This window comes from Cololabis saira, chromosome 4 (assembly GCF_033807715.1).
Source record: "Cololabis saira isolate AMF1-May2022 chromosome 4, fColSai1.1, whole genome shotgun sequence".
NCBI classification, from domain to species: domain Eukaryota; kingdom Metazoa; phylum Chordata; class Actinopteri; order Beloniformes; family Belonidae; genus Cololabis; species Cololabis saira.
Genome location: NC_084590.1, coordinates 12,149,296 through 12,165,852, shown reverse-complemented (window position 1 = coordinate 12,165,852; position 16,557 = coordinate 12,149,296). Strand labels below are relative to the sequence as shown.

The 16,557-nt window shown below is 41.2% G+C and overlaps 1 protein-coding gene across 1 annotated transcript in view; it reads left to right on the top strand.

The window, feature by feature from the left end:
• Positions 1 to 15,498, top strand: part of LOC133441511 (mitogen-activated protein kinase kinase kinase kinase 5-like) — a 48,760-nt gene extending 33,262 nt beyond the window's left edge. The window contains exons 10-32 of the mRNA XM_061718879.1: positions 406 to 468; positions 573 to 654; positions 1,426 to 1,542; positions 3,270 to 3,345; positions 3,493 to 3,545; positions 3,906 to 3,952; positions 4,330 to 4,374; positions 4,467 to 4,487; positions 4,574 to 4,619; positions 4,899 to 5,061; positions 5,151 to 5,251; positions 6,861 to 6,902; positions 7,041 to 7,119; positions 7,201 to 7,277; positions 7,424 to 7,484; positions 8,112 to 8,214; positions 8,335 to 8,393; positions 8,523 to 8,626; positions 11,197 to 11,374; positions 11,471 to 11,539; positions 11,881 to 11,973; positions 13,146 to 13,272; positions 14,830 to 15,498. Of these exons, the coding sequence (XP_061574863.1) occupies positions 406 to 468; positions 573 to 654; positions 1,426 to 1,542; positions 3,270 to 3,345; positions 3,493 to 3,545; positions 3,906 to 3,952; positions 4,330 to 4,374; positions 4,467 to 4,487; positions 4,574 to 4,619; positions 4,899 to 5,061; positions 5,151 to 5,251; positions 6,861 to 6,902; positions 7,041 to 7,119; positions 7,201 to 7,277; positions 7,424 to 7,484; positions 8,112 to 8,214; positions 8,335 to 8,393; positions 8,523 to 8,626; positions 11,197 to 11,374; positions 11,471 to 11,539; positions 11,881 to 11,973; positions 13,146 to 13,272; positions 14,830 to 14,926 (1,903 nt within the window). The 3' untranslated portion in view covers positions 14,927 to 15,498. The remainder of the gene's footprint in view (positions 1 to 405; positions 469 to 572; positions 655 to 1,425; positions 1,543 to 3,269; positions 3,346 to 3,492; positions 3,546 to 3,905; positions 3,953 to 4,329; positions 4,375 to 4,466; positions 4,488 to 4,573; positions 4,620 to 4,898; positions 5,062 to 5,150; positions 5,252 to 6,860; positions 6,903 to 7,040; positions 7,120 to 7,200; positions 7,278 to 7,423; positions 7,485 to 8,111; positions 8,215 to 8,334; positions 8,394 to 8,522; positions 8,627 to 11,196; positions 11,375 to 11,470; positions 11,540 to 11,880; positions 11,974 to 13,145; positions 13,273 to 14,829) is intronic.
• The last annotated feature ends 1,059 nt before the right edge of the window (positions 15,499 to 16,557 follow it).

Here is a 16,557-nt window from a genome sequence, read left to right as displayed (position 1 = left end):
TTTTTGCACTTTGAATGGATATTGAGAGGCCTGTTTGAGTTATTTATTTCTTAGTTATTTCACAATAATTATTGTGAAATTATTATTTCACTAGTTATTTTACAGTCCCAATTCAGGCAACAGCTCAAAAAACATTTTAAATAACACCAACCCAAATCAATATCGGATCGAACCGAATCGGATCGAATCAAATCCTGATAATTGATTCTGAATCTTAAGAATCATAATCGAACTAAAAAGAACCTCAAACGTTTTCACCGTCTGCAGTCATCCCCTCGCTTACAGAACTCCGATTGGGGCCTAAAATATGTGTGATGCAGGCCAGAGTTCTGCACATGTTCCCCTGAGGCTCTTGCAGCATCTCATCTCAGTTGTTTCATTGTGGGTTGTTTTTTTCCCCTGTAGAGTCCTGTTTCTCATGTCCAAAAGCGGCTACCAGCCTCCAAAACTGAAGGACAAGTCAAAATGGTAAATAGAAATCCGAAACCCTACAAAGACACGAGTTACGTTTTTGGAAACGTGAATATGTTCTATGTATTTGTGAAGGTTCCTAACTCTTCTACCGTCTTCAGGTCGTCCACCTTTTATAACTTTGTGAAGGCCATGTTGGTGAGGAACCCGAAGAAGAGACCCAGCGCCTCGAAGATGCTCTCAGTCAGTAACGGTGACTCACACGTCGCTGGTTTTACTTACTGTAAAGATGACTAATTAAACCGATTAAACTTAAGATTCTCTCCCTCCTCTCGTCAACATCCTTGCGGGTCAGATAAGGCAGGTCTTTTCACAGAAATAGTTGTAATTATGATTCAGAATTAACCTTTAATCCCTGACACATGAATAATAGACAGAAAAATCTAATATTAAAATTTAAAAAATGCCCCATTTTTGTCTTTAACGGTTTCTAAATATTTGTTTTGCATCAGTATGAATACATTTAGTAATTCTGGATATTATTTTTTAACATGCTTTATTATTTTAATTGAATTAAACAGTTTTAAAGACTTTTATTAGGAGGGGACGTAGAGGACTCAGGAATTCATGTATCAAATCCACCATCAGGTACATCCGGTATTAAATGATGACAACTTTGCTGTAAAACCACTGGGTTATTAAAGCAGCTCGTTAAGCGCGTCTTATCCTCTCAAGATGTGATCACACTTGTTTCTATTCTCACTCAAGTGGTCATGCAAAAAAAAAATAATTCTCACCTTTACTCAGCCGCAAAAACGTGTTAAAAGATGCTGCATCGGGTTTTCACCTCGGCCGACAATCAGACTTCTTGTGCGGTTCCACTTTCCTCAGATTGAACTTCACTAGTCTCGAATGTCAAATTTTAGCTTATTTTTTCATTTTACTGACCTTTATTCACCTGCCGGTTCTGCTCAACTGTACCCACGTTTGTTTTCCCATCATCCCTCTCTGCAGCACATGTTTCTGACCCAGCAGTGTCTGAACAAGGACTTGACGCTGGACCTGCTGGAGAAGTTTCGAAATCCTGAGAAGCTGAAGGGCTGCGTGGTGACGGAGGACGACGAGATGGAGGTTAGACGACAATAACTCTGGAACAACAGAGGTGTCGTGCTTTTGTATGAATCATTTTAAGGTTTATCGTAATTCAAAAGGAACTGGAGTTCTTTCTGACTGAAGGCGAAGCAAAAAAAGACTTTGTTCCTTTTTAGGTCTGGTTATTTTCAGTACTTTTGAGTAGTTATTTGTATAACACCCTTCACACAATACCCTTCACAAGTGCTTTACAAAGAAACACTTTCTTTTTTTTTTCTTTCTTCTTTAAAAAGTGCAATAAAAATTAGAAGGGAAAATTAAAGACAGACATAAGTTAAAAACTATTAAAAAAAATTAGATGCAAGAGATAAAGTAGATAAAAAGGTTTTCAACCTTGACTCAAAGCAGCTGAGAGTTTCAGCAGCCCTGATGCATTCTGGGAGTCTCCGTGTCTGGTTCTGACTCTGGGTCCAGAAAGTAATGGTTGCCCCAGCAACGGTTCGAGCAAAGTTGTTTACTCTGCCTCTGTTTTTTCACCTGGAAAGCCTCCGTTTTGCTCGTCATCGTGGCGTTTATCTCAGCTCACCATGAAAGTCCCCGTCTGAGTCCATCAGAATCTGTTACTGACTGCTGGACCGCTCTAAAACCGTGCCGTTGTCACCTTCCATCCAAATCACACATTTCTGCTGTCCTATACTCGTTTTGGGATGAAACAGGATGAATCAGCCACACACACACACACACACACACACACACACACACACACACACACACACACACACACACACACACACACACCCTCAAGTTTGCATAATTACATGTTGATCACTGTTTCTGAGCTGTTCAGTCAAGAAAAAAACTATAACCTAATTATTTTGGTCAACAATGAAACCACAAATCGTTAAAATGATTATCCCCCGACTTCTGAGGCGCAATGTGCATTTATTGTACTTAACATTGAAACTAAATAAAAGTCTTTCAGGCCAAGATCATGAACCTGCTCAAATGATCCCTCAAACCTTTTCAGCCAAAAATCATAATTAAATCTGATGAATCTGTAGAGATGCCTGTTTTGGCCTCAGCTACGTTATTACCTCTCTAGACACGTTAACAACACTCATCCAATGAAACTAGTTATCACCTTTTTATTTTGGGCATTTCCTGCTTTAAGAATCCTGCATCATTGATTTTCTCATCTTCGATCTGCGACATGTAGATGAACCGTCTCGTCGGTGCCTTCCTTCCTTCCTCAGCTCACCTTGATCTCCGAGTGGATCACACACGTAAACAGGAATAAAACATCAGCCGGTCCTTATACTTCAGGTGTTAAATCCAACCCAATGCCCCGCCCCGAGCAAGCACCAGGTGACAGTGGGAAGAAAAAAAGCCCCCTTTGACAGGAAGAAACCTCTGACAGAACCAGGCTCTGCAAGGTCGACAATCTGGAGGTACTAAAGGTTAAAGGTTATAAGAGATAGTTCCTGCAAGTCCCAATGAGAACCCTGCTGCAGCGTTCTGGCTGAGCTGAGACCCAATAGTAAAAAATTACAGGTGACAAATGGACGGATCAGTTTTTCGGCATCAGTCTGGGACAGTATGTTCCTACTTTTACTAATATTATGAAAAAGGTGGTCTTAGACACCTGTTGATGGACTGATTAAAAAATAACTCAGGTTCCTAACCGTGGTCCTCGCCGTCCTCGCCCCGTGTTGTATCACAGGTTCAGAAAAGCCTGTTTACCTGTTTGTGTCGTCTCCGTTTTTAAGGTGGCGGCGCCTTTAAAGAGGATCCAGTCTATCAACAGGCACAACCGGGCAGAGAGGACCAATTCGGACATAAGCTGTAAGAAAAAAACATTTATATTTTATTTTTTAAGCTCAAATTGTTGATTTTTCACTAAAAAAACAACTGATTTTGTCTTCCATGACTTTTTTGGAAAATAACTGAGACAACAAACTGTAAAAATGTCTTTCGCTTGCCGTCACTTAGTTGAACAGATCTACACCCAGAGGCCCGTGAAGACTCAGTCCCCCAGCGTCACGGTACGCCTTTAACCCATGTGTGTGTTTGTATCTGTGAGTGTTTCCACTGGAAAAAAACAAAGCTCACATTTATGTGGATTGTTTTGTTGTTATTTTTACACATTTTTAAGGTTTTGCTTATCAGGATCAGCTCAAAACCACTGCTTGGGAGATACAAAGTAGATTGTATTGAAAAGCAAGAAATCCCTCCCTGTTGCGTCGTCCATACCTGAACGCTGCGTGTGCAGAGCTGTCGGTTGTTAATGTGACAAAAACGGCCATAATTCGCAGCACCATCGATAAGCTGAAGCTATTTATTAGGAACTGCAGAGTGCTGGGTCCTGTGTTTTATTGTAATAGTTCTCTCGTTGGATTTAACAGTTGAGGGCGTCGACAGGATCGACGGGCAGCAGCAGCAGCCCGGCCAGGTAACCAGATCACAGCAATCCCAACATTTGGAAAGTGTGTTTTTTTTAATTGGAAAGTGTGTTTTTTTTAATTGGAAAGTGTGTTTTTTTTATTGCGTAATTTGTAATTTGTTTTTGTTTTTTATTACATTAATTGAAATCTGGTTTCTTAGGAAAAAGGGACAGATCAAATAAGCTTAGTCTTCTTTCTGTTCCCTTTCATTCAAGGAAAGAGATTTGTTGTAATTATACTGAACTGTTTAGTTTTTCTTTTAATGAATGAAATAAAGAATAAATAAATAAATAAATAATAAAAATAATAAAAAAATAAAAAAACCTACTCAGTTAACGGCACAGTCGGATCAAAAGGTTCAACTTCCTTTCTCTCTTCTTGTCAGAGACCCCGAGACGGACTCGGATGATGACTACGATGATGTGGACATGTAAGAAGACGTCACAGTTTCACCAAAGTCCTGAAAATGACCACCTGCCACTCTTTGTTATTGACTCTTTATTTCCTTGTGTTTTGTTTCAGCCCTACGATGCAAGCCTCCAGGTGAGAGAACAGACACACTCACACCTGTATCTCTGTGTATCCTCAACATCACCAGAGCTGTGAACCGGCTCTCTCTGTGCCGACAGGCTCATCCTGCCGGATGATGAGACACCGCCTCCGCTTCCTCCAAAGGTGATTATCCACTAAACAGAATACTTCATCAGTATCTGCATATTTCAAGCCAAGAAGTGATTTTTTTAAGAGTTACCTCTACTTTTTAAACCAAAAATTAGATTTAATCAAATCCTATGAAGACTTTTAAACAAAGCAAAGGTACCTAGATGGCAGATTTACTGTAACATAGTAGTCCAGTCTGAAAATTGTGTATAAAAAACTAATCTTCAAACTAAATCTTCAGTTTCACGGAGCGTTCGGCGTTACGTTGTTGTTTGTTCGTTCCTCTGCGTGCAGCCCAAAGCTCGGACCAGTTCGGAGGAGAGCATGGCCGGAGAGGAGGACCGGAGCAGGAAACCCTGCTCTCTGTTGGCGCCGTCCCCGCTCATCCGGACCTCCAGCGGGACCCAGGTCCGACCCAATCCCGGTCCCCGAGCCTCGGGGGCCCTCCGACACTCGGGTGAGACGCTCAACCCAGCCTCGGAGCAGCATCTCATCATTGTTTATGTAACAGCTTTCTAACTCTGCGTGTGTGTGTGTGTCATCCAGACCCTTCTTCGATACCATTCAATTTTCATGAAAACCCGGCGGACCTCCTCCCTCCTGAGCTCCCCCCTAAAGGCATCCGCAGGCAGCGACCTCCATCAAAGGTAGCAGTGATGATGAAGAGTTAAAAAAGAAAAAGTATAGATATTTATAGTCATGTGAACAAATTACAAGCTTTTTCATATCAGGACAAAATCATGCAATTGTGGGGAAATTTGGACCACTCTTCTTCTTTCCAGCGTTGCTTTAGTTCGTGCAGATTTGGGGGTATATTTTCATCGTCGCTCTCTTAAGGTCCCGCCACAGCGATTCAGACATTGCAGCACTGATTTTTATTTATTTTCCATGGTGCGATTTACATCACGACCCTGGTGCATGGTCTTATTTCTGCTGTTGGACAGATGGACTCAAAGTTTACTCTAGCAAACGCCGGCCTGTAGCTGAGTTCACGTTGAGCTCTCGGGTCCTGCAGCTGCAGAACGAGCCGGAGTCATCGCTTCTCCTCTGTGCTTGACAGGGTTCAAGGGTTTGGTTTCTGGTCTCGTCTGTCCAAAGGACGTGGTTTCAGAACTCCTGAGGTTTGTTTGGGACCCAACTTGCATGTTCAAACAGCTCATACTTAGACTTGTAGTCCAGACCGCCTAAACCGAGACCAAGACACTACCAGGACCAGAGAGTATGAAGACCAAGACTAGTTCAGCTCCAGACCGAGAGCAAAAAGAAACCTAGTTATTTCCTCATCCTGCGTGATGTTGTGCCACAGAGGGAACTGTTTCAGTTATCAAGAGTTATTAATAATTGTCCTTCAACAATTGTTAATAATTAATAAAGTAGATTATTTATCAAATTGAATTATCAAAATGACTTAATCGAAACGGGGCACCACCTGAATTTAATCAGGAAAATGATAACTTTAACAGCAGAATCAGTCTCAAAGTATGAATTATTCCACAGAATAGTAAATTTCACTATTATTTCTACAGAATAACAGTTAAAGGGGGTTACGAGTTCGGCACTGACTCCGGTCAAACCAGCATTTGTAACAAAACATGTGCAAAACAAACACAAACAACTTCTCTCATTTAAATCAATCAGAATTTATTTACACGAGTGTCAAGCAGATGGTAAAGCAACTATCCATCTCTTTTACCGGTAGATTCACGCGTGCCACAGATAAGACAGGTGGATTGTTAACACGTGGTTCGGGGATTGGCGTCTGCTTTCCTCCTCTTCTCCTTCTCGTACTCATTAAACTCCCAAAACCGCACTGCTCCGGTCCAGGCTCAATCTCCACAGTTGTATCAGGAATCAGTTATATTTCCATAAAGGTTTAGGCTACACAACTATTTTTAACCATATTTTACTTGGAGTTTTACTTGGAGTTTTCGGCCTCAGTTATCCGAGTCCGAGACAATACCAAGACCACAAACAAGTGATGTGGAGAGCTACAAGTCTACTCGTTAACATTGGACATGCTCAGTGAGACCTGTGGAAACTGAGATTTAGTTTTCCCAAACGAGAAGGGTTCGCTCTCGGTTAATCAAGCGTGTTTGACAAGCAGCTACCCTCTTAATTCCTCCAGGAGCACCAAGGATGTACTTGGCTTTTCATTGCATGGTTTAAGTTTACTAAATAGATAAGGTGTAACAGTGCAATAAGGAGTCTGAGGGTCATGGAGGGTCAATTTCTTCATATTTTCTGCCTTGTTGTCAGGAACCTGCAGAGTGCGCCAGCCCCGTCCTGAAGAAACCTCCCGTGAGTTTTTCATCCTTTCATGCCGGTTCTGCGTCTGAGTTGTGTTTGATGTTCTCGCACTGTTGAAGCCTGAGATGTGAAAGTCTTGTTGTTGAACAGCAACTGCCGGCGGGGATAACACGAGTTACTTCTCTCCAGGTCTATTTTAAAAAGGTCTTCCATGGCTGCCCTCTTAAAGTGAACTGTTCCACCATCTGGGATAACCACAACTCCAAAGGTTGTAGCATCACGGAGGAAATGTCCTTTCATGTTATCAAACTCCCGTCTCATCATCCTGCCTTTGCTTTTCCTCTCTCAGAGCAGCACCTGCTCCTCGGAGCCGAGGAAGGGATCTACACGCTGAACCTCAGCGGCTCGGAGGGCACCATGGAGCTGGTAGGACCTGCTCCAGATCTGACAAATATTCTGTTTACTTCTCCGTGTTTTTGTGCAGATTTCAGTAAATTAATCATACCTGATCAGGAAAAACAGTCTAGAAGAGTAGAAAGGAAATGAAAGACCGTGTCTTGCTTCCCTTCCAGCTGTATCCTGGGAAGTGTACGTGGGTCTACACCATCAGTAACGTCCTCATGTCTGTATCAGGTAAATTAAGAGCTTAATAAAGTGGATTCTCTTATAATGAGCACTTTTCCTTATCTTACCATATCTTAAAAGCTTTTATTTTTGTCTTTATTTATTCATCTTTCATCGTTTTTTTATTTTCCTTTCATTTTCTGTAAGTAAAATGTATTTATAAAATGACATCATCAGGGCACTTCACTTTTATCTGAGTTCAACTGCTGTTCATCTGAATCTCAGAGGCCTTAAAAGAACAGTACAGCTGAATATCATCTGCAAATAAATGGTATGAAACATCAGCAAACTCCTGGACTTTCTTACCCAACGGGGTTTCATATAATAAAAACAAAAGTGGACCGAAAAACAGAACAGAACAGTTTTCTGCTGTTTTATTTGATCCTTTTCACTTCCTGCTGCTCATTTTCCTCACATGGTATATTTGTTATGTTTTCCACTCTTGTTTTTCTTTTTTAAAAGCACTGTAGATCTTTGTTCTTGAGCAATACCATACAAATAAACTGGTATGTTTGCATGGTTGCTGCAGGTTTTCATTGATTTTAACCGACTCCGTAAACTGTCTTTAGTTCATCATCTAACGGCTGCAAACATGAGACTCCTGATGGATACTGGCTCTTATTTCTGTGTCTGCAGGTAAATCGTCGCAGCTTCACTCACATTCACTGAAGGAGTTGTACGAACAGGCTCGCAAAGATCAGAGGATGGTTCCCTTGCCAACTCACAGACTGTTACCAAGGTAACGATGGATTCTCCCTTCCTCAGGATCTCGTCTCGCCCCCTTTTTTATATGATTATATCTGCTAGTGTCAGGTCCAAACTGTAACAGCTGCTTTGTTTTGTTGTTGTTTTTTTTTAGAAAATGTGTGGTGACGTATAAAATACCAGACACCAAAGGCTGCAAGACCTGCTCAGTCGGTGAGCCCAAATAACACGACGTTGCGCCAAAAATGCACTGAAGTGGTCGAAAAGTTGGAGAGGCAGATTCCTCTGAAGCTTTGCAGTGTCGTGATGAGTATGTGGTGTTTTTGATTTGTCCTCTCGCAGCTGAGAACAAGCAGCGAGGTTGTGTGTTCCTGTGCTGTGCTCTGGAGTCCACCGTGATTCTGCTGCAGTGGTACGAGCCCATGCACAAGTTTATGCTAATTAAGGTGAGTGGACGCGATCAAAAGCAAATAACACATATCACATGCTTGTTTGTTTCCCTCATTCCTCTGGAGAGCAGAAGTGAGTTATCTCATTAAGATGAATCCACGAGGAAGAGCAGAGATGAGCGGAGTGATTCATGAGTCCAGACAAAACTTAAACCTGGTTCATTTAAGCAGGATGGATGTTAGCGCTGTCCTGCAGGACGAGCGCAGCTTCAGACTCAACGGTCTTTAACATTGTTCAGACTACATGACTGGCTGTCTTGTAATTGGGAGGTCTTTAAGTTGTTGAGCTGTTCATACTACTGTATGTGACTGACTACATCATATGTCAACTATCCGAGGGATATGCTACCATACGAGATATCATAAATGGGTTGGCAAGGTTTTTTCAGTCTAAATCTGGGATTTCCAGCGACATGAAGGTGGCTAGACCAAGTTACAAATCCTTAACATCCTTCAGTGTGTCTACAAAACACGGCAGCTGAATAAGATCATTACAGCTCACGTTGTACGACTTGCATCTGCATCCTGGACACAAAGTCATGGGTGGCTCGTGTACGATGATGAGACGGCCTGAAACGTAGGCCATGATGGATGTAGACTGATGTAGCTTTGTATCTACAAGTACAAATATTTTTTGCAAGTGCAAATATTTTTTTCACACGCACAAAATATTTCTACAAGTACAAATATTTTTTGCAAGTACAAATATTTTTTGCAAGTACAAATATTTTTTGCACACGCACAAAATATTTCTACAAGTACAAAGTTTATTTACAGATACAAAATACTTATGGCATTAATTTGAGCCCATACTGATGTCATCACCATGCACTGATGGTAGACAATCAACAATAAGTAGCAAAATAAAATTAATCTCACTTTAATATAGTACAATGTAAAGATCGAATAATGCAAAAATACTATATAATTTTATTTCAGAAACATAAACATGGATTCTTAAAGGTTCTATATATGCGTCTCAAAGTAAAATCAATGGAATTTAAAGTTACATTTGATGTATTTTCACAGCAAATATCACTCATGAGACGCATTAAAGCTCCCCTTATCAGTGCCAAACACGTGCTGCCAACAGGTGGCGTCAGAGCGCCCTCTGGTGGACAAACTACGCAGCGTCAGGTTTTTCCTTTTCTCTGGAAAAGGTGGTCAGGTTCTTAAATGCACCTGAACATCAGCAGTAGTACAGACTGCATTCGCAATATTTTTTGGCATGTTATTGCTTCTTAGTTGTCTTGTGCTTGTTGATCTGTCGGCGTCTCTTCTCGCTTCATCAGCTCAGAAATTTAAGCGACCAGTTTTTATGACATATCAAGTTCAAGTTGACTTCATTAGTACCCGTAGGTAGATTTGTTTTGCAGTAGATGGAAAAGAAGGCATCTCACACACAATCTTTACAGACATTAATTTGACACAGGACAAATACAGAGAACAGGTTCAAGACAGACATGGCAGGTGCTCACAATTCTCACTGAACAGGATGAAAGTAGATAAATATTGCCCACAAGGCAAAGAACAATAAATAGAGGTAGAACCAAGTTCAGGGTTACTAATGAATAGAAATAAATAAGTTAATAGCAGGATAGACCTCAGCAATAAATAAAATGCATTAGAATTTGTTTAAAAAAGAGGCAGCAGCAGGGACAAAGCTGTTCCTGTAGCGTGTGGTCCTAGTTCCCGGGACTATGAATCTGCGTCCTGATGGCAGTAGCTGGAACTCACTCGCTAAGGGATGGGAGGATCATTGGGATGGAGCTGGCAAGCCGCTGCTTCGCATACAGTGACTCCAGGCCCAGCTGTGTTTCCCCAATCACCCGACCTGACCATTTAATGATCTGGTTGAGTGAGCACCTTTCTTTTAGGGGCAGGTTTCTGAACCATGGTTAAAAAGGTTAAAACAGATTCAATAAAAGCATGATTAAAAAAAAGTGTCATCATATTCCCCAGCAATGTGGAAATGGGACAACTTCCTCAGACCGAACAGCCGCTGGTGTCCCTTCCTGCTCACAGCTTTGCAGTTCTCTTTAAATTTTAGGGCAGAGTCAATGATTGTCCCCAGATATTTATAGGACTGCACTTGTTCAATGACCTGTCCCTTAATCCTAACAGGTTCAGGTGTTTTGGCATTCTTCCTGAAATCAATTGCCATGTCTTTGGTCTTTGTTAGATTGAGCTGTACGTATGAGTATGAAATATATGGTTCCATTTTATGCAGATATGTGTTCTGGTGTCAGAGATGGCTCAGCTACATATCAGCGAGCTTCTTGTTCACTCGTAACGATTGAGTCCTGACCGGAGACAGGCTCCGATCAATCTTTTATTGGCAATCTTGCAACTTCTAGATTAAGCACCTTAAGATCTCCCAGATCTCTGGGGGGAAACTGTCACGCGAAACCATAAAAGCCTCAAAAAAGCAGCCTGGCGAGGGGAGCATGTTGACATCAAAAAAGAAAATCCAATAGAATATCAGGCAAAGATGAAGTAGTACAGTTAAAGCTCTTTGAAAGGAGGTAAAATGTCTTCTTTGCATCTTTTCTCTGTCATGGTTGCAGCATTTTGACTTTCCCCTGCCCAACCCCCTGCGAGTGTTTGAGATGGTGGTGCCGGCCCAACAAGAGTACCCTCTGGTGTGCATCGGCGTCTCTCCGGGCTCCAACCCCAACCTGCCTGTAATCGTAGAGTACATCAACCTCAACTCCAACACGTCCTGGTTCACCAACGCCGGCCTGGGTACGCGGATCAAGCCTTACACCTGTTAAAGATGACTGAGCAGAGCAAAAACACCCTCTGAAATCCCAATCTGATCTCTCTGTGTCTGTGTTACAGAGAAACCTTGCCCTGACATGGTCCAAGTAGAGCAGCTGGACAGAAGCTCACTGCTGGTGCTCATGGAGAGTAAGTGGCTCATTATTGTTTAAAGAACCTTTCTGATACTTCAACTACACGTGTTTATGTAAGCCGTACCGAGACCAGCTCCTCAGAGAGGTCTTGGGACGGTGGTTTTGGTGCACTGGAGGGCAGCTGCTCGTGCTAAAAAGTGCAAAAACACCCTGAATGGTCATATTAGTAAGAATTTTAAGCTTTTATTTAATAGAATTATAAAGATTATTAGTTTTACTGTTAAGCTCTGATGGAGAGTGTGATGTCGGTCTCATAATCGCGTTATGTTCTGTTCATGTAGCTCCTTCTTCCATATTTCCATGTTCCATGTAAAGTAAAATCTCACTGTTCTTCAGGGTCAGTACATACCGTTGATCTGGACGGAGGGTTGAAGAGCAACTACCATCTCCCACACGAGATCACCTTCTCTCAAGATGTTGAATCTATAGGTGAGAACCAGCAGCTATAAACCAACGACGGACTAAAGTTTGATTTAATAATTGGCTTCTGAGATTCTTTTTTTCTTGTGACTCCTCGGGGAGGCTTTAAGTTTCTCAGGCCTGAATTATTACTCTCTCTACTTACAACCTTCACTGCCTGTAATAAAAGTAGCAATTTTTGCACATGCTGTGACACTAGATGACAGTAGTAGTACCAGTAGTAGCAGCAGTAGCACTAGCAGTAGTAGTAGCAGTAGCAGTAATAGTATTAGTAGCAGTAGTAACAGTAGTAGCAGTAGTAGCAGCAGTAGTAGTAGTAGTAGTAGTAGTAGTACTACTAGTAGAAGTAGTATTTAGCAGTAGCAGCAGTAGTAGTAGTAGCAGTAATAGTAATAGCATTAGTAGCAGTAGTAGTAGTACCAGTAGCATTAGTAATAGTAGCAGTAGTAGCAGCAGTAGTAGTAGTAGTAGCAGTAGTAATAGTAGCAGTAGTAGCAGCAGTAGTAGTAGTAGTAGCAGTAGTAATAGTAGTAGCAGTAGCAGTATTAGCAGTAGTAGCAGTAGTAGCAGTAGTAATAGTAGTAGCAGTAGCAGTATTAGCAGTAGTAGCAGTAGTAGTAGCAGTAGTAGCAGTAGTAATAGTAGTAGCAGTAGCAGTATTAGCAGTAGTAGCAGTAGTAGTAGCAGTAGTAGTAGTAGTAGTAGTAGCATTAGTAATAGTAGCAGTAGTAACAGTAGTAGTAGTAGTAGTAGTAGCAGTAGTAGTAGTAGTAGTAGTAGTAGTAGTAGCATTAGTAATAGTAGCAGTAGTAAAAGTAGCAGTAGTATTAGTAGCAGGAGTATTAGTAGCAGTAGTAGTAGTAGCAGTAGTAGTAGTAGTAGTAGTAATAGTAGCAGTAGTAAAAGTAGCAGTAGTATTAGTAGCAGGAGTAGTAGTAGTAGTAGTAGTAGTAGCAGTAGTAATAGTAGCAGTAGTAACAGTAGTATTAGTAGCAGGAGTATTAGTAGCAGTAGTAGTAGTAGCAGTAGTAGTAGTAGTACTAGCAGTGGCAGTATTACTAGTAGTAGTCATCCTTCTTTCTCCTCCCAACTTCTTGTGTCGCTCCATCACTGAATAAAACCCCCAATACATTTTAAATTAATCAATAAGAGCTCATTATTGATGGTTTTTGTCTCTGCAGTATATCTTGACGGCACGCTGTTGGCGGTTTGGCGTCACGGCTGGCAGAGGAGAGGGACGGGCTTCACGGAGGTGCTGGAGGAGATCACCGACCACAGGAAGCTCTACCGACTGGTGAAGTCACGCGGGTACGCCATGATTTCACTCTCGTCTTTGCTGATGTCTGGTTACTTAATCTTTCTCCGAGCGTTAGATCCTGGAGGTTGAGCTGTTTCTACTTCCCGTCTGGAAAACAGAGTTTATTGAACAAACATACCAACTGTTACACAGTTTAGTTTCTGTTTATTAACAAAATTGAACAAACGTTACCGTTTTTTTCTCAAAATTGACTAACTTCGTGGAATGTAAAACTTGATTTATACTTGATTTATACTAAATGTGTCATGTTGTTCACGTTTCCACTAGTATAACCAGGCATCCCAGTACTGTACTTTCAGTAAAAGTAACTGTCGGCCAACGTTTATCAGCTCCAACTCACACAGGATCTGCTCTGTTGAAGTCAGCATGTCTAAACCACACGCAGGAAGTACACAAAAGGAAGCTTAGCACTGCAAACTATCATTTGTGATTAGAGAGCAATGCAGCACACGAGTTTAAATCCTGGCTGTGGCAGAAACTTTACCAAGCCTGCCGGCATCATGGGCAGATATACTGAAGGTTCCAGCAGATTTGCACTTGGAAGGATCCCTGAACGACCTGGCTCCTTCAGCCGATCCGCTCTGGAGAAGCTGCTGGCAAACATTTGGGACAGGACTTCCTGTTTCATTTGTCGTCTCAGAGACAAAATCAGAAATCTCCACATGTTTATTTCTGTTGACATTTTTCAGCACACACTTTTTCTGTTTGTTTATGCATCACATCTGAGATGCTGAGCCTTCAAAACACACGTCAGGTCGACATCGTTTGCAGACCCTGAATATGTTTGTTTATTTGTAAGGATCCCCATTAGCTATGCCCTTAAACACAGCTAGTCTTACTGGGGTTTTTAACATACAGTTAAAAACAAGACATAAAGAAAGAAAACGAAATAACACGACAAACCTACATTAAACTTTACTGTACATGTAAATCATTATCTTAAAGCAAAAAAACATACATGAAACATTACAATATACAGTAAAACATCATCTAGGTCATGAAAATCAGATCAAAAATACACCTTACCCTGTCCAGTATGTATATATATATCTGTATAAGTGTGTGTGCGTGTATGGTATCCTATACATACAGGACTGTCTCAGAAAATTAACAATTATTATCAAAAATTAGAATATTGTGATTTTCTGTAATGCAATTACGAAAACAAAAGTGTCATACATTCTGGATTCATTACAAATCAACTGAAATATTGCAAGCCTTTTATTATTTTAATATTACTGATCATGACTTAGAGTTTAAGAAAACTCAAATATCCTATCTCAAAAAATTAGAATATTCTGGGAATCTTAATCTTAAAGTGTAAGCCATAATCAGCAATATTAGAATAATAAAAGGCTTGCAATATTTCAGTTGATTTGTAATGAATCCAGAATGTATGACATTTTTGTTTTTTTAATTGCATTACAGAAAATAAAGAACTTTATCACAATATTCAAATTTTCTGAGACAGTCATGTATGATATTCTAGTGTTTCTTAATTTGCTTTTTAAGCAATGCCTCATTGACACTTATCCCTCTCGCTGCAGGATTGTCATCTTGGAGACGCGTCCAATCGAAGACCAGTCGGGTCTCTCCAACCTGTACATCCTGGAAATCGCTGAGAAGTACGTCATGCTGCCCTGACTCTCCTGCCTGCTGACACGGGTCATCGTGGGAAACTCCCTGCTCAGCCTCCTCGCCGAACGTCGCTGCCGGGATCCTCGGCCATCAGCCGGACGATAAACGAGGCATCGGCGTTACTGTATGTCATATTAACTTTGACCGGCATCAAATGTGACCCTGTTCTATTTTCTAACCAGAGGAGATGAGGTTCTCAGGAGGGACATGATGATGTAAGATGATTGTATTGTAGCTCTTCTCCCTCCATACGAGGGAGTCTGCACTTATTTATGCCATTTTTAACTTGGCTTCTGACATCCGAAGCAACCTGGAGAATCCAGAGAGCCGAGGAAACTGAATGAATTGAGAAGGAAGGTCTTCTCCTAACACTTAAGAGGAGCGACTCTTCCCTTCCGCCACCGTATTATCGATCACAGCAGCAGCCTCCAGGGACGGCTATGTAAGGCCTCCTCAACGTATACCAGCTTAAAGGACCAGAGCACTGCTGGGGCTCATGCTGTGTCTTGTGACCTGAGCTTTTTTGTATGTGCTGCATAAACTTGTGTTACTGCCGTTACACTTTAATAAAGTTAACTAACACAAGACGAGGGGAACTGTGTTGATTTTGGAGGAAGACAGGTAACAGTGTGGCTGATTGGGTCATTTTGTCGGCGCGTCCACCACAGAGGACGATGTGTATCAAGGTCATTCGCTGGTTAAAATCTTTATGAAGAAGCAGAAATTTTACTTGATTTAAGGCCATTTTCAAAAAGGAATACAAAACCAAAGCATTTAATTATTCTAGTTCGGTATCCCGACAAAAATAACAAGGCCATGACGTTGTTTGAAAGGGGTTTATATTTAAATTAAATTCACGAGCTGTGAATGTTTGGCTTTCATACAATCCACCTACTTTTCAATGTTTATCAGCTCATTATGAGCATGAAAGTGTCAGATTTCTGCAATTCTAATGAAACCTCTCTGGTGGCACTAATCTTTTCTATAAAAAGACGCCGGGGTTCGTCTCCTGGGTTTTTAAAAAGACATGACAGTCTTTCAGAAGTTGACACAATTTCCTGACATCTTAATGACATTTTTTTTGTATTTCATAAAACCCGCAGAGATACAGTACAACAGCTCACTTTTCAACCACGTCTTTACGACTCTGCTCACAGGGACTGGTTTTAGGGGGCGGGGTCAGCAACTCCTCTTGACTCCACCTCCTTCTTTGTGAGGTGTGGCTAAGCTCCACTTTTAGACTGAATCTATTAAGGAACTAAAAAAAAAGCTCCACTTCCTGCAGTTCCTTGATTGGCCACTGGGGGGTGGCCCAAAAAGTGAGTCCATCTCCATTGACCCCCCATGTTAAAATAGTTCCAGAAGGAACATGGGATCCCAGTGGAGCTCTGCTAGCCCTTCTTTCACTCTGGCAGCTTATTTTGTATGTCTTATTGGTAGTGATACTTACATTGAGAGTATTGGGAGAGATAGATTTGATCAGAATTGATCTGAATATGAATTAGGTTAGCATAAGCTAAGCCAGCAAAGCTAAAATAGCCAACTGTGAATGACATAAAGTTGGTATTTTCCTTTTAGTTCCTCCAATTTGCAACATGTAACTAGTCAATATAAGGTGGAAATGGGTTTCGAAAGCT